This window comes from Prionailurus bengalensis, chromosome E3 (assembly GCF_016509475.1).
Source record: "Prionailurus bengalensis isolate Pbe53 chromosome E3, Fcat_Pben_1.1_paternal_pri, whole genome shotgun sequence".
NCBI classification, from domain to species: Eukaryota; Metazoa; Chordata; class Mammalia; order Carnivora; family Felidae; genus Prionailurus; species Prionailurus bengalensis.
In genome coordinates, this window is record NC_057357.1 from 3,999,455 (window position 1) to 4,027,368 (window position 27,914).

General features: G+C 52.2%; 1 protein-coding gene across 1 annotated transcript in view; it reads left to right on the forward strand.

The window, feature by feature from the left end:
* Positions 1-27,914, forward strand: part of SDK1 (sidekick cell adhesion molecule 1) — an 883,215-nt gene that overhangs the window by 748,331 nt on the left and 106,970 nt on the right. The window contains exons 23-25 of the mRNA XM_043561368.1: positions 20,690-20,799; positions 22,450-22,600; positions 23,204-23,441. Of these exons, the coding sequence (XP_043417303.1) occupies positions 20,690-20,799; positions 22,450-22,600; positions 23,204-23,441 (499 nt within the window). The remainder of the gene's footprint in view (positions 1-20,689; positions 20,800-22,449; positions 22,601-23,203; positions 23,442-27,914) is intronic.

The following is a 27,914-nucleotide window of genomic DNA, read 5'->3' on the forward strand; positions in this document are numbered from 1 at the left end:
GAGCAGCCAATCTGGTTAGGCAGTTTGACTTCTTTATATACCCATAGATACACATATACATAATTACACACACACACACACACACACACACACACACACACACACACACATCTATCCATTATCATCACCCCCCCCCCAGTTTCATTGGGATGTAATTAGCATAAGTCACTATCTGAGTTTAAGGTGTACAATGTGCTGATTTGATTCAGCCACAGCATTTTAAAGCAAGCTCAGACCACACACCGTTTCCCCGCCAGATTTCTAGCACATGTCTCTAAAGTGTAGGTGCGTGTAACTATTATGTGGATGAATTTCATGAACATGATGTTGAGCAAAGGAAGCCAGACTTGTGTTTCGAGTATATACTGTTTGATTCCACATATGTAAAGTTCCAGAACAAGAAGAAGTACTTTTTGGGATTGGAATCCTGGCTCCCCTTGGAGTCTTACAGTTCCATTGGGGGACAGCAGGGCTGGAGCCCCCATAATGCTGCTGGTGTTGCTCGGTCTGGAGTTGGGCTCCATATGTGTGTTCATCTTGTGTGTGCGCCCGTGCTTGGTGCACTTGTGTGCATGTCTGTATTTCCTTTGATAAAAACTTTACATTAAAATGTGGATACTTGCGGGGCGCCTGGGTGGCTCAGTCAGTTAAGCTTCCTAATCTTGATTTTTGGCTCAGGTCATGATCTCACGGTCATGAGATCAAGCCCCACATTGGGCTCTTTGCCGACAGCATGGAGTCTGCTTGGGATTCTCTCTCTCCCTCTGTCTCTGCCAGGAGCTCTTACAAGCTTATTCGCGCACTCTCTCTCTCTCTCAAAATAAATAAATAAACTTAAAAAAATAAAGCCTTTATAAAAATAAAAGTAAAATATAGATACTTTCAGTATTATAATTCAGTTATCACACCTGATAAGGTTAATTAAAAATTCCTCATTATCATCTAATAATCAGTCCACGTTCAAATTTCCCAAGAATATCTTTTTACTATGGTTTTGATGAAAAACAAGATCCACACAGACTTGTCAGTATGCATTTGGTTGTCATGACTCTTAAATTGTTTAAAGAAATTTCTTAACAGTTTTATCAGGGTTTAATTGGCATACAATAAACTGGATATTTCTAGACCGTACCGTTTGGTAGGTTTTGACTTAGCTGTACGTATTCTTCTGAATACGAAACCCTCACCATGGTCAAGTTGATGAGCAAACCCATGACCCCTAGAAGTTTCCGTGTGCCCTTTATGACCCCCGGCACTCTTCCCCCTCCCCCCTCACATCCCCAGCAAGGGTGAGTCTGCCTTCTGTCTCTGCAGGTTTGGACCCTTCATCTAGAGCCCTCCTGTGGTACCATGCCAGTGCCTCATGGACAAGTCCCAGGCAGCTGTCGCCTGGGTGTCCCACGCTGGAGGGACACGCTTCACCTCCCTGTGCTGTCACTTGTTCCTTGGCCCCATGTCTCCTGCACACTGGAAGTTCACCCCAAAACCCGGGCCAGCGTATCCTCGGGGATGCATTCCGACACCCCCAGTGGACCCCTGGAACCGGGGCAGTGCCGACCCCTGTATATGTTGTGTTTTTCCCTAGATGTACATACTTACGATGAAGTCTAATTTATAAATTAGGTGCAGTCAGACACGAACAACAGTAACTAACAGTAAAATAGAACAATTTTAACAATACATTGAAGGAAAAGTCATGTGAATGTGGACTGTCTCCCAAAACACTTGACCGCACCAACCCACCTTCCCCCCCCCCCCCCGCCACTCTGGGTGGTCACGGGAGGTGTAAGATGCCCCAGGACCGGATGGAAGCAGGAATGACGGTGTCTGTGACGTGTGTCAGTCGGGGGGAGGGTCACCCGCCTCTGGACCAGGCGAAACCGTGGACGAGGGCAGACTGCTGTGGATTCCCCCTTGTGCGGCCGGTCACCTCACATGGCAGCCGGGACACACAGTGGCCCCCGTCCCGCCCTCGGGGACACCAGATGCACGCCGCTCTGTCCCCCTGACAGCAGGTCCGGGAGGCCGCGTGCACCGTCGGGCCTTGGTGCAGACGCAGCTGTCCCCGGTGCCGGTGTGCCAGCACTGGCTGAGTCCACCAGCGGGGCCCTCCCTTTTCTGCCCTAAGCGATGACCAAAACCCACGCGCTCTGTCATGGTTCCGTGGGCCAGAGGTCCAGTGTGGGTTTCCTGTGCTAAAATCAGCGTGTCGGCAAGGCTCCGTCCCTGTCCAGAGGCTCCAGAGGAGGATCTGTGTCCTTCCGGTTCAGGGGTTGTCAGAATTTACCTCCTCGTGGTCCTAGAACCCAGCTGACCGTCACCACCCCCGGCTTCCAGCGGCCACCGTGTTCCTGGGCCCGAGGCCCCCCTTCCTGCACCTTACCAGCCAACCGTGACCAGTCCAGGCTCTCTCGTTCCTCAACTCCTCCTCCTTCTCCTCCCATCTCCTGACTGTGACCACCCTCCTGTCCCCCTCTGCCACTTGTAAGTACTCGGGTGAATAAACTAGACCCATTCAGATAATCCAGGATAATCTCCCTATTTCAAGGTTCTTAACCTTAATCACATCCGCAGAGTCCCTTTCGCCCGGTCAGGTAACATACGCACAGGACCCAGGAATGACGGTGTGGGATTCCCCGGGGTGGGGGTGTTATTCTGCACTAAGGTGGTCTTCAGCCTTTTGCACAATCGTCTTGAATTTTGGGGGTGGATTCCTGGGAGCAGACTTACTACATCAGACAGTGACTGTCTGTGTAAATTTTCTGGACATTAGCAAATCGCCACATTTTGTTGGGACATTTTGTACTCCCGTCAGCTGTGTATATAAATTTTCGCCATGCCAAAAAAAAAAAAAAAAAAAAAAAAGAAAAGAAAAAAACGCGTCTAATTTATCAATCATTTTTTGCATGCTTTTGCGTTGTCAGTCAGAGAAGGGTCTTCCCCACCCTCTGGTGATAAAGGAACTCACCTCACTTTCTGCCGCCACTGTCCGACTTGCTTTTTTGCGTTTAGCTCCCCAAGCGCTTGGAATTTGTCCTTATGTGTGGAGTGAGGTATGAATCCATTTTTATAATTTTGCAAATAACTCTGTGATTATCTCAAAGCCGTTTAATAAAAAGTTCCTGTGATTTTTTTTTTTCCTCCTCCTGATTTGTAATATTAAATTCCCATATGCGCTTGGGTTCATTTCTGAACTTTTTATTCTCTTAGTCTGGCTACTCATGCAGTCATCCCACATTCTTTAATTATAGAGGCTTTAAAATGCGTTTTCGTATCCGATAAGGTCTTCCTGACCCCCGCCACTGCACACACACCGCTTGACTTGTTTCGGATCTTTCTGGCTACTCTTGTCGATGGTGAGTCCTCCGTCCAGGAGCATGCTACGTCTTCCCATTTGTTTACATCTACTTTTCTTGGCTGTGTTCTCCTTGGCAAAAGCCCTGGGCTCTCTATTCCTGCCTTCGCTCTGCCCTGAAAAAGGCCGGAAAATCAAGGGCAGTGAGTGCACCTGACAACAGCGGTGGGAAGAGTATGGGCTTTGCATCAGGCAGACCTGACGCCCCCCTTTTCCTCACCCTCTCTCCCTGCTCTGTGATCCTGGACGTATTTCTTAAGTTCTTTGTGAGCCTTAATCTCATCTGTGAAATGAGGACAGTAGTACTATTCACAAAATCGCCCTGAGGATTAATTAACGTGTGTGTAATTTTAATTACGTTTTTTGACATTCTGCTGGCCTGTAGAATCACAATTGATTTTTGAATATTTTTCTTCTTTTAATGACTGGCTCTAAGCCGCCAGTCTGCCTTATGGCCAGAAACTTTTGAGAATTCTCTTCTTACTTTATTAATTCTATTCCAGTTTTCTACAGAGAAGTCCTATCATCTGTTCAAAGCGACAGCTTTGTTTCTTCTTTAGAAATCTTTATCTCCTTCATTTCTCTTTTTTTTGTTTCTTTTAATGTACTTAATCTATTGTCTTGATGGGGGGAAGGGGAGCTCCTCCCGTCGTGTACTGAATTGGAGCAGTGATAGAACAACGTTTATATTATTACTACCTTTCAAGAAATTCTGTTAAGGTGTTATCAACTACGACGTGAAAACATTTATGGTTGGTCAGTCATCCCTTTTTATAGCTAGCTGTATTGCATTGAGACCGTTCTGTTCTAAACCTGGTTTGCTAGGAGTTGTTTCCTGGTACTTTAGGATTTTAAAAAAAATCATTAAGAAGTTTATTTTTATCAAAATATTATTTTGCGTCTGTTGAGTCATTTGTGGTTTTTTCTCTGTCGTCTGTTGGTAACAATGTGTGCTGATAGTCTAATGGTCAACCATCCCAGCGTTGGGATAAACACGACTTGATCACGGTGGCTCTTCCGTTTGGTTTAGTCCGGAGCCAGGATTTTTTGTATTCTTGTTCTTAAGTGAACCTGGCCTTTTCTGGTGGTTGGTTTGGCTTTTAAGATCAATAGTTTATTTTCTCCACAGTTTTCACCAAGACTGGATTGCCCTTCAGGGATGTGAGAGGCAGGGCTGCTGACTCTGAACTTGGGCGTAGACCAGAGTGTCAGGGGCGTCTTCCCAAGACCCTCTTGGTTTCCCAGTCCTGGCTGAGCCTTAGCGAGTGGAGTGTGGGGCGGGGAGGGGATTGCTGTGTGGGTGATAACTTCCCGGGTGGAGCGGTGGATTAAAAACTACAGGGACTGCAGGGACCCTGGGCGCTGGGCTCCAAAGGGGACGCAGTGATCCGTCCTCTCCATGTCTCCTCCCAGGGCAGCATGGTCTGGGCGGGCTCTGTGCCTTTCCGCAGGGGTCGTGCTCCCCCAGGTCGGTCTGAGAGCATCCCATGTGGCGAAGGTGGACTCCCCGGGTGTGCGCCCCAGGCTGCTGTGCTCCTCGCTGGCTCGGTTTGTAGCTGTCGGTTAAAAGCTTTAGCTGGAGTTCAAGATTGCCCTGAAGTTCATGTGTGCCATTGGCCTCGAAAGTATTGCAGCACTACTAAAAAATTGTAAGAGTATCACAGAGAGCTCCCTTCACTCGGAGACCCCATACAAGTTCAGTCCGTTGTCCCAACATGTCCTCGGTGGGAAAGGATCCAGCCCAGGATGACACTCTGCCCCCGGCTGTCACACAGTCTCCAGTCTCCCTCAACCTGGGTTAGTTCCTCAGCCAGTCCTTGATGTTCATGACCTTAGCAGTGTCAAAGGTTACAGGCCATTCATTTCCTACAATACCCCTCAATTCGAGTTTGTAAATTTCTTGAGGATTAGAATCAGGTTATCCATTTTTGGTCAGATAGTCGCAGAAGTGGTGCTGGGTTCTTCCCACTGCGTCCTGTTGGGTTTAATAAGACATTGATAGGCCCCATGACTGGTGGAGTTAATTTAGCTCACACGATTAAAATGGGGTCTGCCGGCTTTCTCCACGGTAGAGCCGCTTTCCTCCTCTTCACAGTGAGTAAGTGTTCTGTGTGGAGGTATTTAGAGATTCTGTGAAAATCTCATTCCCCTTCCTGCTCATACCCACCGGTTTTGTCATTCACTGAAATTTCTTGCCTGAATTAATTAGTACAATGAGGGCACCAAATAGTGACTTTTCTAATTCAGTAATTTCTTCTCCATTTATTGATTGGACTTTTTACTGTAGGAGACAGTTTTTCTCTCCTCATTTATTTATTCATTCAGTTGTTTATATCAGAATGGATTCCTGGATTCCTACTTTACTTAACAGATTGTAATCTGCTGTCGTTGCTAACGTGGGTTGGTGCCCCGGCTCTCCCGCACCGGCGGGGGGAGGCCCTCCCCCCTGGTTTTCATGTTCTCCCCATAAGCCCCCGCCGCTCGAAGTACACTCTTGCTTTTTGGCAAAACCAGGTGTTCTAGGTTCATCGTACTATTTCCTCTTTGTTTTCAGCCCTTTCTCCAAGGAACCTTGGGTCCTTTCAGTGGAGAGTGGTATTTAGAAACCAAGATCTGGGCACCACGTGGGCTCACTGCCACTGGCTGTCACTGTGTCCAGGCCTCCTCAGTGCCCAGAGCTAGGAAATGCACATGCTCAGGTGCACACACACACACACCTCCATCTGTTTCTGTGTCTGTGTGTATATGCCAAAGCCACCAGTTCACACCAGTACCTCCAAATACAGTTTAGAGCCCCCTGTGTATTCAGGCCGCCCCTTTCCACATCGACACTAGCCCTTCTTTGGCTCCCACTGACTTCAGTTACTTACTGATTTGCCAAATCCCCCTAGATGTGGGCCTTCCTCCCAACCGAGTCGGCTGCCAGCTGCCTGGATATAGGTCCTGACCCCCCTCCCACCCCACCAGCTGCCTTTAAAATCGTAACATGCAAATGTAAGTTATCAAAATCTAAAGTTAGCCATTATCTCCGTCTTCCTCCAGGTGGTGCAGGGTTCTAAAACTCCTTCACTCTGAGCCAGTTGTACTTGTTATTATGTCCAGTATTTCACATCCACCATGTTTTTCTGTATCCCTAAAGGCTGTAATTATTATGAGTGTCTCCTCCCACAGACAGCACTTGCTTAGATTTTGCAATGGGTTTGGCCACAGCTACATGTCACATTGACATGGGCCTCAAGATACGTCCCTTGTTCCCCGAGCGCTTGGCCGGGCATCTAAGAAGACACAGCTTTTGTGCCGTATCCAGCCCTGCTCTGGCTTTGGGGGTGGGAGGCTAACCTTAAAGGTTATCTAGTCTGCCATACTGCTCGAACGGGAAGTTCCTGACAAATATTCTCTCTAAGGTGTCTTAAAATTAACTCAGCAAGCCTAACAATTCTGGTAGTGGTACAGATGGTTGAAACTTGAAAACCAAAAGAGAATTTTTTCCCCCTAAAGTGCATTATCTGAACTGCTTGTGTTTCAGTGTTCCTAAACTGTAAACATTCATCTGTATAAAGAAACCTCGTTCCAAACCCCAGAAGGTAAAGATTAAAGACTTTTCCTGGGCTGCTTAGGACAGAGGACAAGCGATGAGCATTTTACCGCGCTGTGCGCTGGGAGCCCCACATCACTTCCGTCACAGAGCCGGCGTGCCCTTCTCTAGTGACCATTTGGCCACGTGAAGAAGATGCCCTTTTCCTCAAACACCTGGATTGACTCCATCAACAGACCGCTACCAAGCTTTATGTCATACTAATCCAGTTTGGGCTGAACGCATTGGACTGGTTCCAAACATACACTGAGTTATCCCAAGAAAATTTCATAATGGTGCGGCAAAGGTTAGCATGAATATCCTTTTTTTTTTTTTTTTTTTTTTTTGGCCAAACCAATCCTGCTTTTATTTGCGACCCGTTCCTACTAACCTCGGAGGCATATAGCAGAGGGTGTGCCTTGAAAAGTGAACCGATGAGCATCTCCTTAAATGCCTTGGCAGGCACTTCACCGCTAGGCCAGGGTCCAGTTTTCTGGGAGCTCCAGGCAGAACATACTCCACTCCACCCACATCACCTGCTAACACTCGCACTGCCCCTCCAGGAGAAGAGCAGGTCTGCAGCCCCTCCTCTCGCTCTCAGGGCCAGGACTCTGGCCACGAGATCTTTCCAGAAACCCTATCTTGACCCTCTCCTCATGCCACCCTGGGCATTCACCACCTTTCACGGATCACCTCCTACTCACCCCCCAGGAAAGGCCACGGACAAGTTCACCAAGAATACGTGGTGCCAGATGAAATGGTCGGTGACCTGAGGACAAATGGCACAGGCTTGGGGGTCAGAGAGCCTGGACCTTGAATCCTAGCTCTACCCATCCCAGCCGGCGGCTGCAGGCAGGCCACCCAGCGCTGGCTCTTTGTCTGTAAAACAGATATTCCTACCCATCTTGAGGGGTTGCTAGAGAATTCAAACGCTTTGTCATACTTACTTCTCTAAGACACACGTGCCTCTGCTCTCTAGGCAAGAGGCACTTTACAAATGAAATCTCTTCCGGGTACCTGCCAGCCTGCAGGCGTGTCCCTGACCTGTGCCCCTGACTTTCGTCTGTACTGCCCGCCCATGTGGTGTTCCCTCCATGAAGCCTCGCTTCAGCTGGCCCAGCTGCTTCTGCGAAAACATCTCCGTGGGTTCCCTAGGCCAGCCAGGCTCCAACTTTCCTAAACTCAGAACAACAGGTCCCTTGAGACTATAGTTGGAATAGGAGAAAGCTTCTGGAACATTCTTCACCTAATTCTCTTTGGACGGCTGCAAGCTGAGCCCAGGCTTTCTATGCTGTGAGACTCCAGCATCCCCTCTCACAGCTGCTCTGTGCCTGGCGGGGGGCCTGAGTTCAGAGAGGAAAGAGACGCAGGAACACTGGGTCCAGTGAGAAGTCGGCCACTCAACGACATACCACACGGGAAGCAGGGGGCGAGTTCCTAGGGGGCCCCAGGTGCCAGCAGAACACGGGAAGGAGAGACTTCACCGGTTCAGGCGGTGGCAGAGGCCCGGGAAGGAGATGGCGTCTGCACCCTGACTCGAGGAACCAGGAAGGTGGGTCGTGGTAGGCGATGGCTGAGCGGCCTTACAGGTGTGAGGCTTTGGGTCTTACCAAACACTTTGTGGCAGGAGAGCATCGTTTTCTTCCCTTTGACCCACTTCTCAATCATACGGTCTTTGCAGAAAAGTTTCCTTTAGATTCTGACTGCTTTTAAAGCGCACCGGGAGGCTCGTATTACTTGGCGTTATCTTCAGTGAATTATGGGATAAAAGATCTTCGGAGCAATGCATTGAAGGGCCGCGTGATAAGCTGATGCTCAGATGTGGGTTCAAGTTGTAGAAAGCAGCTTCTCTAGGTATTTCTCGTTCGGTAACGCTTTGCTTAATTAGTAACCTTTGACTATAGAGCGAGCAAAACACCTCTTCCCCTGTTTCTATGGCGCGCATAGAAGGGGAAAATGCAAATGTTCTATGTTCTCATTTGCCGCTCCGTTCCTGCTTGCCTTCTCGGCACCCCTGCCAACCCCTGCCGTTTGCAGCCATTTGCTGTGCTCTAATAGCCAAAATAACATCTAGTCTTCTCAAAAGGTTGCTTCAAGCAGGTCCCCTGTACTGAAGATTGCTGATGATACAGATAAAGCTGTTTCCATCCCGAAAACGGGGAGGGGAGAAGAGCCCACTTAGTGCTTATTTGTGCATAATAGTACCATTTTCTTAAAAGGAACTGTTGTAGAGCGTGTTACGGGCTAATAAAATAAAGCACACGCCTGCCGACTGCGGTCTCCCGGTAACTAAAGAGTAGTGGAGACGGAACAGGTGGGGCGTCAGGGATGCCCCAGGTGGCCCCGGTGTCCACGGCAGTGGCATGTGGAGAGACGTCCCTGGAAGAATCTGAGGTGCCGAGCGAGGTTCTCTGCTTCCCGGGGCACTTCCTGCCGAGGGACTGGATCTCGGGCTGGTGAGGGGACAGCCAGGCTTCGTTTTCTTTCCCGTTGGCTGGCGGGCTCACCTGTGAGCGCGGCTCCCCGGGCGAGCATATCCCAGCCTGCCCAGCCACGGCCTCTCTCAGCGAATCTCTGCCAGTGGCGAGCTGCAGGGAAAATGTCCAGGTGGACGAGTGCATCGACTTTCTCTTAAGCTGATGCCCGCGCAGCCCCGGTGTTTCCCTTCGTGCCCACGCTGCCCGGGGCTTTAGGCCAAGCGTGACCTGAGAATTCTGGGACCGTAGCTCTTCTCCACTCCCTTCAGCTGGATGTGCCTCCCGTCTGCACCTTTGGCCACTCCTTGTGGTCGAGTCCTTGCCACGCCCGTGCTCTGCCGAACCGTAGCCTCTGGGGAAGATACAGCCCTGCCTCTGACAAATAGGAGAGAGACTGATGTCCAGCCGTGCAGGGGAAGCAGACGGCTGCAGGCCTCAGAGGAGGCTGAGGTTTTTAAAAAATTTTTTAATGATTATTTATTTTTGAGAGAGAGAGAGAGAATGAGAGAGAGCATGAGCAGGGGAGGAGCAGAGAGAGAGAGGGAGACACAGAATCGGAAGCAGGCTCCAGGCTCTGAGCTGTCAGCAAGAGGCCAACGCGGGGCTCAAACCCATGAACCACGAGATTATGACATAGGCCGAAGTCGGATGTATAACCGACTAAGCCACCCAGGCGCCTGCAGGAGGCTGAATTTATGAAGACGTTGCATTTGAAAGTAGGAGTTGTGTACTATTTTCAGTGTATTCTTCCCTTTAAGAGCCCACCCGAACGTTAAAGAGCAAACCTGGAAATATGGAGGCTGAGATACTAGGATTTTGCAATAAAATACTTAGAGCTGCAGCTTTGCCCTTGACCTTTTTAGGATGGGCAGGACGGGTAAGGACCTGTGGGGTCCGTATGGCCGGAGGCCAGACCAGGAAGGGACAGGCCGACTGGCAAAGCACAGCGCCAAAGCAGGAGCGTAGGCGCATTGCTGACAAGCCAGGCTCCAGGCTAATGGGCATAGGGGAGTCCACAGCGCTGGCTGGCGGCCGACTGTGGTCACCGGCACCCTGCTGCATGGTGGGAGTAGCAGTGCATTGAAAGCATGGCACTCACACGTATTAAGCACTTAATAAATGGAAGCGCATAATCAAAATAATCAAGGCAAACGTTTGAGGAAAGACTGCGTTCCTGGGGAGGCCCGTGGTGAGGATGCAGGGCCACACCCGGAAACACCTGGAAAGTCAGGCAGGCCCAGGCCAGAGTGGGCCCCGGGGCCCAGGCGAGCTCAGGGCGGGAGGTACTCCGTGCCCAGAGAACCGAGGAGGGCTGAGTCCCCTGTGATGTGGGGCCTGCAGTCGGGAAAAGGCCCAAGCTCCTGGTGTTGGCAGGCAGCCCAGGCTCGAGCGCCCAGAGGGTCAGCTGGGGGTCAAGCCGCCGGTACTTAGAACTCACTCACGAGCAACCCAAATCCACGCTTGAAAAATGTTAAGTCCGGCAATCCCTGGCCTCCTTTTCCTGGTATAAATTATGCCACGAACGGCAACAGGGCTCCCCTGCCAGCCTTCGGTGGCTCCCAGCTTTCCCCGGCCTGAAGGGCACGGGCCACCTGAGTGCACAGAGGGACTGCCTATTCCGCACCCATCATCCAACGCAGCCGGGATACCGGGCTCCAAGTCCTAACCAGGGGGGTGAGGCAGACGGGCCAAGAGGGCCCAGAGCCTCTCCCCCTGTTCCGTTCCCGCAGAAAGGTTCTTCTTGGTTTGTTACGCGGTCACAGGGTCCCCAGAGACTGAACGTAAGCTCGGCGAGACCGGGCACCTTGTCTGTCCTGTTGTGGCCGCTCACCTGGGACCCAGGCAGGCTGGCTGCGTGGGAGGAGGGTGCCCGGAAAGCCTCCTGGGGGCAGGTCACCGCACAAGCGCCTACTCGTGGGCGAGCCTCCGTGTTCTCACGGTGTTTCCTGTCCTTACCTAACCATCCACCTGGCTCCTGTCACCTCTTCCAGCGTGTCCCGTCTGCAGCAGGGTCACAGGCCAGACGTTTTTTGCCTCATCACTCGGAGATCTGTAGGTGGGGACTTGTAATCACTAATTATATCTCCCCCTTCCCTCATTAGGGATGGAGGTTAGAGCCGTTTGTGGCCCTTCTCAGGCGTATCTGTCAGCAGCTCGGCTGTAATAAACTCTGACTAGTTGAATTTCTTTCTCATAATAGGAAGAAAAAGAGTGACATTAGTTCTAAATTGTCTGTAGAGTATGCAGAGGAGGGCTGTCACCAGTTCTAATGGCTCCTTCAATGATGACGCGGTCACCTGCGTAATGTGCCAAGGTGGGCTCCTCTTTGTTCCGGGACAACGTGTCTGGCTCAGCGTTGAGGCACAGCCGTGCTAGGTGACTGCGACGTCACTCGCGGATATTTCAAAGTGTTTATTGTTTGCTTGGTTGTGCCTGATGACACCCTGACAATGACTTTTCTCCCTTATTTCTTGACCAGCCTGGGAAATCCATACAAGATGAACGGCTTGAACCAGCCTTCTTGTTCATTAGTCTATCGGATCCTTTTAGGTCCTATTACGGGACTTGTAAAAATACCACAGAGCAGCACATATCATGGCATCAGTGACGGTGCAGGTAGGGACCTAGGGAAATGTTTTATCATGTCATTTTCCGGAAAGAGAGGTCAACACGTATAGAAATCACAACTGTGAAACCAAATTAAGTTTTACGAGGGTAATATTTTTCTACTCATCTTGAGGACCGCTCTAAACCTTTCGTCCTAATTCTCCTGTTGGATTTTTAGGTTCACCCATGTTCCATTTTTTCAGGCACCAGGTTTTATATTTGTGTCATTCAGTCACCCGTTCACCCAGCAGACATTTATGAAGCACCTCCTGTTTTACAGGTTTCCGGTCTGGTGCCCAACGCCAAGTTACAAAGACTTCCAGAACCTCACAGCCCGGGGTGGGGGTGGGGGTGGGGGCGTGGGCGGGACGGCGGGCATATAATCTGGCTCACACGGATGAGACCTGCCGTTAAGAGAGAGCCCGAAAGCAAATGGGGGCCTGGCCTGAACAGCCGAGGAGGGCTCCGCGGAGGCGAGGTTGGCGCCGGGCGCTGCAGGGCCTTCTGAGCAGAGACAACAGCCGTGCAAAAGGCAGAGTTGGAAAATTACATGGTACCTTTTGTTTTAAAATACAAACTTAGTTTTTATTCAGGTGTGGCGAGGCCACCAGGTCAGGAGATGACTCTGAAAAAACAGTCTTTATTGACCGTTCCCAGAGGAGGGGGCACGGGATGCCACACAGGGCCACAGGGGGAAGCCCCAGGGCCTGTCAGGAGGCCAGGGGAGGTGGCGCTTGGGCGAGAGCCTTACTCTGGTTTCTGCGGGAAGGAGTGGGGAGGCGGGAGGGCAGGCTGAAGCCTGGCCAGCTTGAGTAAAGCGAGAGGCTCCAGGGCATAGGTCCCTGGCCCTGGGTGATGAGGGCAGGGGGACGGTGGCCCAGAACTCGGGAGCCCCCTGGAGGAGGGGATACAGTGTGGGCTATGGACCGAAAGCTGTGTCACAGGCAAGTTGTTTGCTCTCTCTAGGCCTCGGCTGCGTGCCTCCTGGGGCAGCCGCTCCAGGGTCCGCAGGGCCCCAGAAGTCAGGGGTCAGATGCAGAAACTGGAAGCGTGGCTGGTGCACCTGCGGGGGGCGGCTGCAGGGCGGGGGGTGTGCCCAGGCGCTGTGGGAGGGGGGAGGGGGGAGGGGGTTCGTGTGAACGGCCTGGTGAGTTTCTGCAGTGAAAGCATCATGGGAAACTGCACCTCCTGGTGTCCGAGCAGGGTGCCTCGGAGATGACTTCCGGGGGAGAGTCATTTCCGTCCTCACTTTACAGGCAAGGCTGAGGTCCCCGCATCACAAAGCAGGCGGCAGGTAGCAGGCCGGTTCTCACGCCCCCGTGCCTTTCGCGACCTTCCCCCTGCACGCCACTCGGAGAGTGGGGGCCCAAGTCCTCGCCGGCATTTCAGGATCTTGGGCCGTGGCACAGGGAGGTGTGGGTGTCCCGTTTGTCCGTGAGAGGGGTCGTATCTGATGGGAGAGAAGGGACAGATGCAGAGGAGGCCACCTGCACGGGCTGGGGAGAGACTGGGGGGGATGGCCCGGTCCCCAGGCTGCATACAACCGGCCCCCAGACCCCGGGCAGCCGAGCTCAGAACCCGGGCTCCAGAGCAGGGACTGTCCTGGGTGCACAGATGGCCTGCGGGAGAAGCCTCTTCACGGGAGGGGAAGGCTTCATGGGAAAACCATCCCTAGAAGGCTCTTTCAGGTGGGGGCACATTTGGGGACTGTGTATAAAGTGGGGGAACCCTGGGGGGGCCCACGGGAGGCAACACAGGGAGGACTGGGTGGGACAAGGCACAGACGAGGAGCAGGAGCAGGCAGCAGCAGGGATGACCTTGGAGCTCCCCCGCACAGAGTGCCCGTCACGGCTGCAGCATTTGGGGGCCTGTACTTGAGGGACATACCCAGGTGCACTGCACAGGGTGACTGATGAGGAGCCAGCTCTTTCACCGAGAGGCAGGTCAGGGCCCCGCCAGATTGGTGGCTTTCCAACCGCCAGTCAGGGATGCGACTCCCCAGGCCAGTGAGCACGCAGACCCTGCGCCCAGCCGTCGGCAGCCCCGAACCTTTGGTCTTAAGGCAGGGAGGCTCTTACAAGCAAGCACATTCTGCTGTGTTCAGTTCGCTGACTACACTACCTATCGGAGTAGTTCGAGCAACAGGTCAGGAGTTTCTACGCCAGGTCCCGTCCCTGGAGTCAAGCAGCCATGAGAGGCTGCAGGGCAGCCTGCCTGCGAGCACCGGGCAGGGTGGGAGGGAGCGGGATGGGGAGCCGGGGTGGGGGCAGAACAGGCGCTGTCGCAGGAGGGTCAGGTCTGAGGCGCTAGCTCAGACGTGAGCAGAACTTAGAAACGTCCACCCGATAGTCAGTACAAAGGCAGGCCACACACGGGGGTCTGAGCCACCCGAGCAGGGACACCGAACGCGAGGAGGAAGGAGACCGATGCCGAGGGAGGCCAAGGAGGAGGGCGGGACACACCTGCAGGGACACTGCATTTGGGTGTCACTGGGGGCAAAGGAGGAACCAGAGAAGACAAAGCTGGAAAGCCAGAGGGGGGGCAGGAGAACCCAGTGTCCTTGAGGCCACACATGGTAGGAGACCCAGCGGTCACATCACAGTCCTGCTTCTGCAGATGGAGGGAATGTTAAACAATTACAAAAGAATAAATAAGTAACCAGCGGGCACAGCTGTGAACAGGAGGGAGGACTGGGGATCCCGGCTCGGGCTGTTGCAGAGCCTGAACCCTCCTCGGTCAAGTGCAGGTACGATGCCCCCCCAAGGACTCATCAGGGTTCCAGACGGACGGACGGCCTAAGCCCCTTCCTGGTCGTGCGCGACTGGCCAGCAGAGTCATGCGGAGATGCCCCATCTGTCCCGCGTCCTCACCGGGGCGCTTCATTTGGCTGGGGCGCGGGGGACGCCGCTCAGAGCAAGAAGGGCCTTGGTAGCCGTGGAAGTTGCTGGACACGCAAGTTTTCCTGCTGACACCAGAGTTACAGCCAGCAGGGTGCACTTGGCTTGGCAGGGTTCCCTGGAATGAATTCTTGAAGAGTCTTTTCCCTCTCTTAGCTGTGGGTGAAAGGAGAGTGTTCTCATGCCACCAAGCCCCCCCCCCCCACCACCACCACCTCTCCCGGTACAGCCGCCCGTTCCTATGCATCCTCTCCTTTGCCGGTACGTTTCAGAGGATGAGGTTAATGACCGTCCTGGGAGCAGCCGTTCCTCTGGCCTCCAGGGCCTCAGCGGGGTGTTGGGGGTCCTGCCCGGGCAGGCTGGCTTCCGCTCGACTTCTCAGAGGCCCCGCCGGCTGCAGGCTGTCCTAGGGCAGACGGCTCCCGTTCTGATGGAAAACCCGAGTTGGCGAGGGCGGTGGGCTCTGGGACCCCCAGGCATTAAATGAGCACCTGTGTCCCAAGGAGCCCAGCCCCCCAGCCAGACAGGGAGGTGGACGAGCCAGTGAGAGCCCTCCAGGAGGAACGTGGCTTTTGGAAGGACAGCAGTTCCTTAATGGATCCTAACGACCACCCCCTGATGAGTGGTGTTTGAAATGTGTGGCATTTCTGCTTTTGTATTAAGTATTGTAAAGTGCTATTTGTTAGCTTTAAAAGAAGAAGGAGAAGAAAACCGTCAAAATCCCAGCTTCCCCGTGGAGCTCTGATTTGTTTCATCTTTAAAGAGCGCTGCCACACTGTATGTCCAGCACATCATTAGTGAACAGCTAGTTACTTCTAGAACACTCCGTCGTGATGGTTTTGAAATCTCACTAGAGAGCCGGAGGAGCCCAGCAAGTGTCAGAAGACTTCTGTTCCTCGCGAAAAAGAATTCTGGTCGCTTCAGATCAAAATGTAAACCCTTTATTATAGAAACTTAAGCATTCCTCCTCCCCTGCTTCGGAGATCCGTAAGTAAAATTACATTTTCAGTAATAATTTGCTTGTGGAGCTCAGCGCAAGACAACCTCGTTTCAGTACTGATTTTGAAATCCTGCACATTTGTATATGAAGCCAACAGGTTGGGACGGCTCCTGGGGGTGACGCCCGGGGGGGGCAGTGAGGGGTGAGACCCTGAACCTGACCGGGGGCTCTCATGCAGACAAAAGGGAAGACAAACATGGCAAGTCACCTCAGTAAGGAGGCAGAGGGGCACTGCCTGTCCTTTTGGTGAAGCGCTGGACCAGGGGTTGGCAAACTTTTCCTGTGAAGTGCCCGATAGTTAATCCTTTAGGCCTTCGGGCAGACAGTCTCCGCTGTAACTAAGCAGCTTTGCTCTGGCAGCACAGAAGCAGCCATTGGCAGGAAACAAACCACCGAGTGTGGTCGTGTCCCAATAAAACTTTATTGACAAAAACGGGAGGAGGTGGGCCGGATTTGGCCCTCGGGCCGTAGCGGGCTGGTCCCTGTCCTGGGGTCTGGTTTCATGAGCTTGCCTCCGGCTCGTCTGTCCTCAGGACCGTGATTGTGTTTGTCTTACTATTTATGATTTGGCTCAGGCTCTGTGAAGTTAGATGTTCTAAGTTAGAACTTACAGAAGATTGAAAGTTCCGCACCCAGAGATTAGGGTTGCCGTGCTCTTGTAACCGGTTTTACTTCTAATTTTGCCATCTTGTGGCAAAACGTGTGTCCTCGTTGGTGGAGTCCTTGCACTTTGACTCTGGTATTCTCTGAACCCGTTTCAGCACCTTGCTGGTTCCCTGACCAACAAGCAAAAGGAATCTTTGACCTGTACTGTGTATTCATAGGAGAGTCATGTTTTTAAAAGGATATGACAGGCAGGAGGAACGCTGTATCTCAGGGACACAGAAGATGCCCTGAGAGGGCAGAATGAGTGGCATGGGGGCAGGGGCGTTCCTGGATGCTTCCCAAAGCCCCGGACGCCCTGCAGCTTCTGGAGGAGCTCATGGGCTGCAAAGACAGGAGTGGGGAGGGGGCACACTTTCGAGGGTGGGAAGAGCCTTTGCAAGGTGCAGGTGTTTGCGACTAAGTGATGCCTCTGGGCAATGACAGACTGGCTTCGCAAGGAGAAGTGGCGGGCAGAGCCAAACGGACCACGTGGCGCCCACCTGGGCTCGCCGCTAATTTGGCGCCCGTTCAAATCCAGGTTGTTTAAAAAGGAGACGGAGCATTCCATGGGAAGGCAGGGAACTGTGACCTTGGGTGTCCCCATCCATTCATCCTAGCCCTACAGCCGGAGGCTCCCCTCCGCAAAACAGAAGCCCTGCACTCGACCCACAGTGACCTTCTCAGAAGGTGTGTTAGGCATGGCTGGGAACATGGCGGCAGGGCCTGGGAGCTCTCTCTGCACAGGCTCTCCAGTGCGGAGTGGCATTCTTTCCCAGGAACGCTAAGCGGGTGTCATCTTGCCGGCCCCTCACGTTTCCCAGCCATGGGGCTAATGCAGCTGCGGGCCAGGGCCCCCGGGGGACCACGCCAGCCGGTTCCTGCCTTTGCAACCTCCACGGATGCCTTGCAGTGTTTCTCGAGTAGCGTATAAGGAGGCCTTGCCAGTTCCTCTCCCGTCTTCTCAATCATGTGAGCGGAACAGGCTAGAAACCCAGGGCAGGCGACCCCTGCTGACCCCGCTGAGGCCATGTGCTGAGCCCCGGCAACCACAGTGGCTGCATGGCCAAGGGCACGCTCCGAGCCCCCGGTGCCCATTCGGGCCAGTGACGTCCACGGGGTCAGGGCGGTCACCGGGCCGGCAGATGAATGCTTTAGGCCAGTGAGGCAACCAGACAGATGGAATCCAAACACGCCAGACTTTGAGGCCAAAAGCCTGCCACCACCAAGCCCTGTCGTTTCTTAGCCCGGGGTATTTCTCTATACCAGGAGCTCAGATAAAGCAGCCATGGCTGGAGGGGTGGGGCTGGGGACACAGGGAGATAGCAGAAAGGAGTGCCTTCGCAGAAGCACAGGGGCCCCCATGGTGGGGCCTGGGGATTTGGTCCATAAATGGCACTTGCCGTGCGTGTCCCCCCTCCATGTGCACAGACACGTCAGGACAACGGTGCTCCGGGGCAGCACTCGTGTCCCGGTTCCTGTTGGTGGTGAGCAGGTGCCCACGGCCCACACCTGCCTCTGTCACTCGGTGCCCCGAGCGCCGGCCGCCCTGCTCCCCAGCACCCTCTGAGGCGTCTCCGTAGGGGCTCAAACAGGAGATAAAAGGTCTTGAACTGACTCTCCTAAAACCGAAGTCATCTCTTCCCTTTTTCCTTTCATCCTCCTTTCCGTTTTTCCCCCTAAACTTGTCTTACAAGAAATGGTACAAGTGCTTCAGTTCAGTCTCCCGAGGGTCCCTTTCACGGAGAGGAGCTCACCTGTCACCTCGGACTCAGAAACCACGACACCCTGCCGTGAGGCCCAGATCGAGGGGGTTCCTGACACTCAGTACAGTTGGGCTGAACTGTTAGCGTTTTGACTTTGAGGCGTGCCTACATCTTGTTAACGTCTAGAACGGTGCTGAGCAGACAGTGTGGTCCCCTCTACGTGGGGCAGAACCGCGGCAGACCCTCCAAGTCTGGGGCACAGCTGTGGTTTTCCTCCCGCCCTGTAGTTCATCTGCCAGCTCCCCTCCTTCACCCCCCAGATTCGTGCAGGGTCTGCCCCTGGCTGGACGCCGGGCCACGGGCAGGGCTCCTGAGTGGACATTGGTGCGCTCCCTGACACCACACGGCGGGGGCTCGCCTCCGTTTGCCCGGCCGCGTTGCACGGACCCAGGCCATGGTCAGTACTGGCCAGTCTTCCCCTTTGGGCCCCTTCCACATCACGGGCACAGAGGAGGAGGCCGGTGGCGGCCCTGGGCCCTGGGGGCACTTAGTGCTGTCTGTTTCTGCAGCTCCTCCAACCCGGGTGAGCCTAGACCCTCCCTTCTCCAACACAGGCGTTCTGTGCACCATCCTCGATGTACGTCTGCTCTCTCCCTCTTTCACCTCTGTGTCTCTGCAGGCTCCGGTGGGGGCCCCCGTGCTGATGACTGGGGGAGACTAGCCTCCACCGGCGCAAGGGTCCTGGAGGCTACCCACCTGTCCCCAGCTGTGCCGACTCCATCATCTTTTCCTGATTTCACTGCCCATTCAACTACCCTGCTGCTTTTCTGACTCCCGGGCCGTGCATCGACTCTGACCTCCGCATCTTTCTCCACCACACGTTTTTGACCAGTCATCCCATCTTTTATTTTAACGTTTTTGATTTTTTAAACGGAGTTGAAATTCACGTAACATAAAGTTAACCGTGTCAAAGTACACAGTTCACCCGTCAGTGCGTTCACGATGTTGCTCAACACCCGGTCCCGGAACGTTCTCATCACCGCGAGAGGAAGTCCTGTACCCGTGAAGCAGTCACTCACCCTTCCCTCCTTGCGGCCCCTGGCACCCACCGATCTGCTTCCTGACTCTGGATTTACCTATTCTGGGAACTGCATGAAATGCAGTCGTACAATATGTGGCCTTTGGGGTCTGGCTTCGTTCACTTACCGTCACGTTTTTGAGGTTCACCCACCTTGTAGGTTGTAGGTTCCTTTCTACAGCTGCACAGTCCACAGTGTGGGGGCACTGTAGCTGCTGATCCGCACGTCCGCCCGTGGGCCCCTGTGTGGCCTTCCCCTGTGGCCAGAGCTGCCGTGAACACGTGCACCCGTGTACCTGCTAGAGGACCAGCTTCCGGGCGTCCCCCTGGGAGCAGAACTGCTGGCCCATATGGTCGTCCTCTGTTTAACTTCTCGAGGAACGGCCAGACTCTTTCTGTGCTTTCAACATGGGGTGTTTAGAGCTTCGAGTCTGCATTTAGCTTTCTGGAGGAAGCGGGCCTGTCGGCACTGTGTCCGCTCAGGCTCCTCCTCGCCCTCCTGGACCACCCTCCGGTTTTCCGAGATCTCGGGTTCTTGTGCCGTCCCCCAGCCCCCTGGCCACTTGCAAGCTTAACGAGCACATTTCTGCTCATTTGTGTCGTTTGACACCTTTATGAAGTGTTAAAAGCGCAGGGCCCTGGAATGACCCACCTCGGCACGGCACGTTTGGCCTGAAACTCCCTCTGTGCTCCAGCCTTCCCTCCACGTGTGTCCGCTGGGTCCCCCAGAGCCACACAGCCTGCACAAGGCCGAGTGTGCCTGACACAGGGATGTGGAGTCAGGGCTCTCCTCGCTGGTGTAAGGTCATGGTGTCTCTTGACTTGGCCTGCTGGTCTGGCTCCCGGGCAGCGGCCAGTCCTTCTCCGCGAAAGGTTCTTTGAAGAAGCGCCAGTTCTTTGAAAAGTGTGTGTTTGGGACAGAAGTGGGCAGAGACTCCGTCCCCCCGGTCATCGTGTGGTGGAAATGGCTCTGGACCCTAAGTGAGGACACGCGGCCACGTGGGGTCACGTGGGATCCTGGCCAGGTCTTCTCTCTGGGACTGTCTCTGCATCCTCACCTGTTAAGCAGGAGGGAGGACGGGAGGGTGTGAGGTTCGTGACGTTTGTCCCCAGAGACTTCACCCTCAGGCCCCGCCCTCTGGGTCCTGACCCTGGCAGGACCTTGGACTTGGCAGGAGCCTTATCTCCAAGGCTTAGACCGAAGGTGTGTGCAAGATTCAACTAACCTGCCCGTGTGCGGGACACGGGGTGGGTCTGCCCAGCGCGACTCGCACCAGGCAGTTGCACACGGTGTAAACGGCAGCATCCGCTTTGCGGCTCCTCCGTCCCCTCTCACGATCTTCTCTCCCACAGGTTGGAGCCATCGGAGAGGAGGAGGAGTGGGTCAGCCTCTACGAGGAGGAGAATGAGCCTGACGCCCAGACGCTGGAGATCCCAAACCTCACACCCTACACTCATTACAGGTGAGAACCTCGGGTGCTAGACCGCCACAGGAGGAGGGCTGGCAAGGCCAGCGGGTGGCTTCAGCCCGCAAGACCAAAACCCAGCTCTGTGTATGTGACCGAGGCATTTCTCCGCAGCAGTAACAGTCCATGTTACCTGAATTCATGTTACATGAATCCTCAGGAGGATTCCAAGAGAGGGTATATCCCCGAGGCCAGATTAGCGGCTCTCCTTCCTTCAACACCAGCTGCGATGGCTCACTCTTAAGTTAGGCTTAATACCAAAAGCCCCAGGCAGCCCAGACGTGGGTCTTCACAAAGCCCAGTGACCCCTTGCGCCTGTCAACAGCCTGTGTATAAACAAAGCACCTTCCACTGAACATCCTCTGCTTCCCGTTGCAACGCCCAGGAGCCGCGGGCCTCACTAATCAAGCACTTAACATGCCATTTAACCTTTTGCTTCTTGATCCTGAAACCTATCCAGGCAGTAAATCCTTGGCCTTAACAAAGGGTAGCGTGATCACAAGCCGTTAGAGATGTTATAACTTCCCGTAAGATCATTGACCAAGATGAAATTTCCAGTTATCGCCAGATGTTGAGTTTGATAATGTCACTGTTCTGCCAGGACGGATACTTTTCATAAGATCGGGGAGTAAAAGACTAAGAATGACTAATTCAGAGAGTAAAAGGTGAAATTGCATCTTTGTAAAGAACATTTTTTTTTGAGTATAATACCGACATTACGGTTTTTTTTTTTTCCTAAATGCCTAATGAGAGATGCTGTTCAAGCTTCTGTTCGTTTTAACAGCCTCGCTCAGATTAGAGCAGATGAATCAAGGCACCACGCACTCGCTTTTCGAGAAATTTTTTTTTTCTCCGCACGTGAGCTGCAGGGCCTCCAGGCTTTCCATGTGAAATTGATGTCAGTTGTACAATTGCTTCGAAGGCCAGAAACTGTGATTAGAGACCCCTGTTCGTGTCCTATTCCAGACTCTGTAATAGATGCGTGTTTGCTCAGGGTACATTTATTGGACAAAAGTTCACTCCAAGTAATCGACATACAAATAACAGAGAACTGAAAACATTAGCCCAACCAAGCTTTAAAGCACATCCGCCCCCACCCTCCTTTTATAGGTAAGGAAATGGAGACGAGTCTGATTTGCCTCGGGTCCCAATTGCCAATGGGGCTCGGGTCCCGGGGTGCGGATTCTGGGGCCAGTGCACCTCTCCTGAGCCGACAGAGAATGGGGTGAGGGCATCCGTTCTGGTGAAAAGACACCAGACTCTCGAGGCCACCATTGGTCGTGACATCCTGACACTCCAGTTCTGTCAACTGCTTCTTTGAACCCCAACCCCCTGTCCTTACCCCAAACTCGAATCAGCCGGTGGCATCTGACGACACAGATTTCTGGCCATGAAACCCATTCCATTATGCTGCACTCGGGAATGTGGCATCTCTGAGTTTCAATGAATTTACCATTCTTTGGAGGTTTTGGGGGAAAAGGACCAGATACGCAATTTGCATTTTTAATGAAACCAGGTGGAAAGAAGGTGCCCTTGAGCGGCAGCCTTGATGACACAGAGGGACACACGCCTGCACCTTCCGAGAACGTTGTGGGTTTTTTTTGTTCTGTCCATCTTTCCACATTGCCTTTTGCCATTTGCCTCTAGATTTCGAATGAGGCAGGTGAACATCGTCGGTGCCAGCCCCTTCAGCCAGTCCTCCCGGGTCATCCAGACCCTGCAGGCGCCCCCGGACGTGGCTCCGACCAGCATCACCGTGCGGACTGCTAGCGAGACCAGCCTGCGGCTCCGCTGGGTGGTGAGTTGGGGGGCCGGAAGTTGGCGGCAGGGACGGTCATCTCCAGTGTCCAGGACCTAGCGTGAAACCAGAGCTTAGTGATGCGTTGGCCACGGCTTTGTCCTAGTCACAGCTAACCTCTTGGTGAAACCAAAAAGTATTGCGTTTTCCCGTTGGGCTTGGGTCACAGACCAGCCCCGGAGACCCTGTTAATTAATTAGCAGCATCACTCACTGGCTTCTTGGAACTGAGGAATATTCTCTGGGGGAGGGAAACCAGTGGTGCCATAAGCTGGACCTGTAAGTCCTTAAGCTGGGTCAACATGAAGCCAATACTCAATGTTTGTACGAGAGCCAGCCTGATATTTATTCAGAGCGTTTCCCCCACAAAATTAAGCCAAGATGTATTAAAAGAAATTACGTCCAGCCAAAGTTACTGATAGGGTTTCATTTAATCAACGGAAGAAAAGTTCTGGGGGGACAAAACGCGGTAAAGGTTCCAAGCGTGTTCCCCGCGGGAAATATTTTCCAAGGAATTGGCCTCATAAGACGGACCCAGGCTTGGCGGCCTTGACAGGTGGCAGTTCGGAGATGCCGGCTCACCCCGGGTGTCGTTTGTTTCCAGCCCCTGCCCGATTCCCAGTACAACGGGAACCCCGAGTCGGTGGGCTACAGGATTAAGTACTGGCGCCCCGACCTCCGGCCCCAGGCACTGGCACAGGTCATCAACGACCGGCTGGAGAGGGAGTTCACCATCGAGGGCCTGGAGGAGTGGACGGAGTACGAGCTCCAGATGCAGGCGTTCAACGCCATCGGCGCCGGGCCCTGGAGCGAGGCGGTGCGGGGCCGCACGCGCGAGTCAGGTGAGGTGGGGGGGCTCTTCCCGCCCCGGGGCTCAGCCCCCACCCGTGTCCCCCGTCATCGCGTCTCATCGGCTCTGTCCCCACCTGTGTCTACGTCCACACTCTCCTAACCCAGTAATCAGGTCAACTGCAACCGTGACTTAAGTAGAACGTCATTAGAGCGAATGCCACTCATCTGAAATTAGTGACGGATTTTACGGGGGGCTGGATTCACGGTATTATTTGCGAAGTGAGGCACGGTTCTCACCATCAGTGATAAGAAGCAAGAGTGTACAGAGTTCCTAAGGGAGATCTTTATAGCACAAGGCCCTCAGGACCTCCTCTTGACAAAGTAGTTTGTGGGCGTCTTAAGATAGTCTCACCTGCACTGACAAAGAGCCCCTCGAAGGTTCAGTGGCTTTAGCACAATAGAAGTCCACTTTTCAGTTGCCACCAAGTAGGACTGTTCCTGTTCAGGGGGTGGCTCTCTTCGAGGTGACTCAAGGACCCAGGCTCTGCTGTGCCGTAAGACTAATTGTCATCTGTGCCGAGCTACCAGAGGGAGAAGAAAGAGTAAACAGCAGGCATGCCTGACCCTTAGAATCTTTCCAGAAACGGTACGCACTTCTCTGCCCAGAGCCGCCTGGCTCGGGGTTGCCGCCGGTTGCCAGGGAGGAAGGGAGAAGTGTCTGGGGTCAACAGGCAAAAATGTGGACTGCGGTCTGGTAAGGACCAGTGTGTTCCCTGAACTTTCTGGGCTTTGTGGGCTGACCTGTGGTTTTGGGGACCCTCGCTGGCCCAGTTTGACATTATGGAGTCCCAAAAAAGGGCTGCTGTCCTATTGAAAGGGTATGGTGATACAGACCAGCTCCTTCCGCCTGGTCTGAAATGGCTAGGTTCTCTCCTGAACGGGTGGAAATGTATCGTTCCTCTTCCAAGAGGACCGACATTTAAAGAGGGGTTTGCCAGAACAGCCGGGGCTGCCTCAGATGCCTTCCTGGCTTTCTTTTCGGCTGTAGGTTTTATTACGTTAGCAATAAAAGATTGAGACTGTATGCTCAGCTTGTGGCTGTCTGATCACATGGATTTTTTAAAAGCTCTATTCAGTGTCTGAGTCTTTGTGACAAAGAAGAGAACTTGAAACATTCTAAGGGACTGTTCTAACTCCAGTAACAGGCAGACCAAGAAAATATTAGAAGAAAAAAGAAACGCGTCACCGTTACTAACTAAAAAATTGTGGACAAAATATAATTAGGGGGGATTTTGAATTTATTGGTTGTCCTCATAAGAAAAACAGGAGAAATCCCCATGTGTCAGAGACACGACGGGACGGAAGCATTGGGTGGTGAGCTGGTGCGGTGGCTGCCCCAGGGGGTTGGCACGGGGAGGGGACATCCATCCTGGGAGCTGCAGGACTCAGGACATGGTGCCCATCCAGGAAAAGGAGGTTCAACCGTGAGTCTCTGCAAGGCAGGGGGTTGGAATCGAGACACTTGCCTACAGACAAGGCTCCTGAACACTGTACCATCTTTGAAAGAAGAGACTGAAAAGCTCTGCCCGAGGAAGTTTGTCCACATCTACCTGTCTACCTGGACGCTGAATGGGAAGAAGCAAAGTAACTCTAGGTCCCATGCCCGACTCAGGTTGGGGCTCCGCCTTTACACTGTCCCAGAGACTTGTAGAAAAGAAATTAATGTAAAACTTGGTTCCAGACACCAAAATCACAAACAACAAAAGAAAAATTTGACTTCATTAACATTAAAAGCTTTGTGCTTCAAAGACTACCATGAAGAGAGTTAAAAAAAGAAAACAGTCCCCCAATCATAGAAGATATTTGCAGATCATACATTTGATAAGAGAGTTATGTCCGTGATGTACATATAAAAACTCTTACAACTCCAAATGAAAAGATGCCCCAATTAATAACTGTACAAAGGATCTGAATATCCATTGTTCCAAAGAAGACCGACAAATGGTCAGTTAAGCACGCGAAAGGATGTTCAGTGTTATTCACTGCCAGGGAAATGAAGATGAAAACCGCAGTGAGTTGCTAGTTCACACCCCTGAGGTGGCTAAAATAAAATCTAAAATCAAGATGGACAATAACAAGTGCTGTTATTAAAATAAGCATGGTTCAGGGGCGCCTGGGTGGCGCAGTCGGTTAAACGTCCGACTTCAGCCAGGTCACGATCTCGCGATCCGTGAGTTCGAGCCCCGCGTCAGGCTCTGGGCTGATGGCTCAGAGCCTGGAGCCTGTTTCCGATTCTGTGTCTCCCTCTCTCTCTGCCCCTCCCCCGTTCATGCTCTGTCTCTCTCTGTCCCAAAAATAAATAAATGTTGAGAAAAAAAAAATAAGCATGGTTCAGAGACGGTACACTTGGTATGTCATCGGAAGGCCCTGAGGAACATCCTCACTGACCAGCTTCTTACCCCGGGGAGACAGTGATCCACTCCTCCTGAAACGTTACGTTTTATAACCCAATAAGCGATTTCACTGGCCTCAAAAACAGAACAAATTTTTTTTAAGACAAAAAGTGAAAAAGAAAAAGAAAGAAAGAAACGTGGTCCTGGGCCAGACTTTCTGGGCAACCAAAGAAGGAAACGTCTATGGAGAGATACTGTCACAGCCAAATTGTCCCAGATAAAAAACAACTTTTAAAAGATGAAAAAGATGAATTCACAATTTTTGCCAAACACACAAGGGAATACTCTGTCATGTGTAATAATGAGATCCTTTTTAGTAAGGGAGGGAGGGAGGGAGGGAGGGAGGGAGGAAGGAAGGAAAGAAGGAAGGAAGGAAGGAAGGAAGGAAGGAAGGAAAGGAGGGAGGGAGGGAAGGAGGGAGGGAAGGAAGGGAGGGAGGAGGGAGGAAAGGAAGGAGGGAGGAAGGAAGGGAGGGAGGAAGGGAGGGAGGGAAGGAAGGAAGGAAGGAAGGGAAGGAGGGAGGGAAGGGAGGAAAGGAAGGAGGGAGGAAGGGAGGGAGGGAAGGAAGGAAGGAAGGAAGGAGGGAGGAAGGAAGGGAGGGAAGGAAGGGAAGGAGAGGAGGAAGGAAGGGAGGGAGGAGGGATGAAAGGAAGGAGGGAGGGAGGAAGGGAGGGAAGGAAGGGAAGGAGGGAGGGAAGGGAGGAGGGAGGAGAGGAAAGAAGGGAGGGAAGGAAGGAAGGGAGGAGGGAGGGATGGAGGGAGGAAAGTAAGGAGGGAGGAAGGAAGGGAGGAAGGGAAGGCAGGAAGGAGGGAGGAAGGAAGGAAGGAAGGAAGGAAACAGGACCTGATTACTTTAAAGTACATACTAGTATGAAAGAGAATATGTAATAAGTATGTTTAAAATTATTGAAGGCTTACAGTTGCAAGATGAATAAATTCTAAGCGATCTTATATACAGCATAGTGATTATAGTTAATAATACTACTTTAAAGTTGCTAAGAGGTGTGCCCGGGTGGCTCAGTTGGTTGAGCATCCAACTTTGGCTCAGGTCATGCCTAGCTTGTGGGTTCGAGCTCCGCATTGGGTGCTTGTTGCTGCCCGTGCAGAGCCTGTTTCAGATCCTCTGTCCCCCTCTCTTGTCCCTCCCCCACTTGCACTCTTTCTCTCTCTCAAAAATAAACCAACATTAAAAAATTTTTGTAAAACAAAAAACAAAGTTGCTAAGAGAATATATCTTAAATGTTCTCACCACCAAAAAGGAACAATAGTTATTTGACCGAAGGAGGTGTTAGCTAATGTTATGGTGGTAATCTCTCTGCAATAAATATCACAAATTGACATGTTTCACCCATTAGTCTTATGCAATGTTGTGTATCACTTATATCTCAATAAAGGTGGAATAAATATTAAAGTCTTAAACTGTGAAAAGAAAGCATTGAAACTTTAAAGATAAAATGCCATTTTGAAAGCACTTTTTAAGAAAAAAAAAAAGGACACAGCCACTGAAAACGAAACACTACAATTGAGGTGAAAAGCAGTTTAGACACTGCTAAAGAGAGAATTCTCAAACTGAAAGCTAGATATGAGTAATCTATAACTGTAACTCTAACGAGTAAATAAAATACAGCACAGAGACACAGAGGTTGAAAACATGATAGGTTAAAAGGCATAAAGAATAAAATGACAGTGTCTGACATATCTAATAAGTCTCAGAGGGGAAGGAGGGAGGAGAAGAGAGTGAGGAAATATGTGGAGATAACGGCTGAGAAGGTTCAGAATTGATATTTTATCAGACTGAAGAAATACGCCTCCTGAGCAGAATAAAATATGTCCACACCAAAATGCATTATGCTGCAAGTGTAAAGCCTGAAAGCCAAAGGGAAAATCTTAAAACTGTTTGGAGTGAAGGCATCTTACCTGCAGAAGGCAAGACGATTTGAAGCCAACTTCTCAAGGACAGTGGAGGCCAGAAGGCGGTGGAATCATGGAATCATAACAATCCTGAAGGAGCTAAGAGAAAGTAACTTAACCTCAAGTTTTACACTCAGCTAAATTACTTTTCAAGGATTC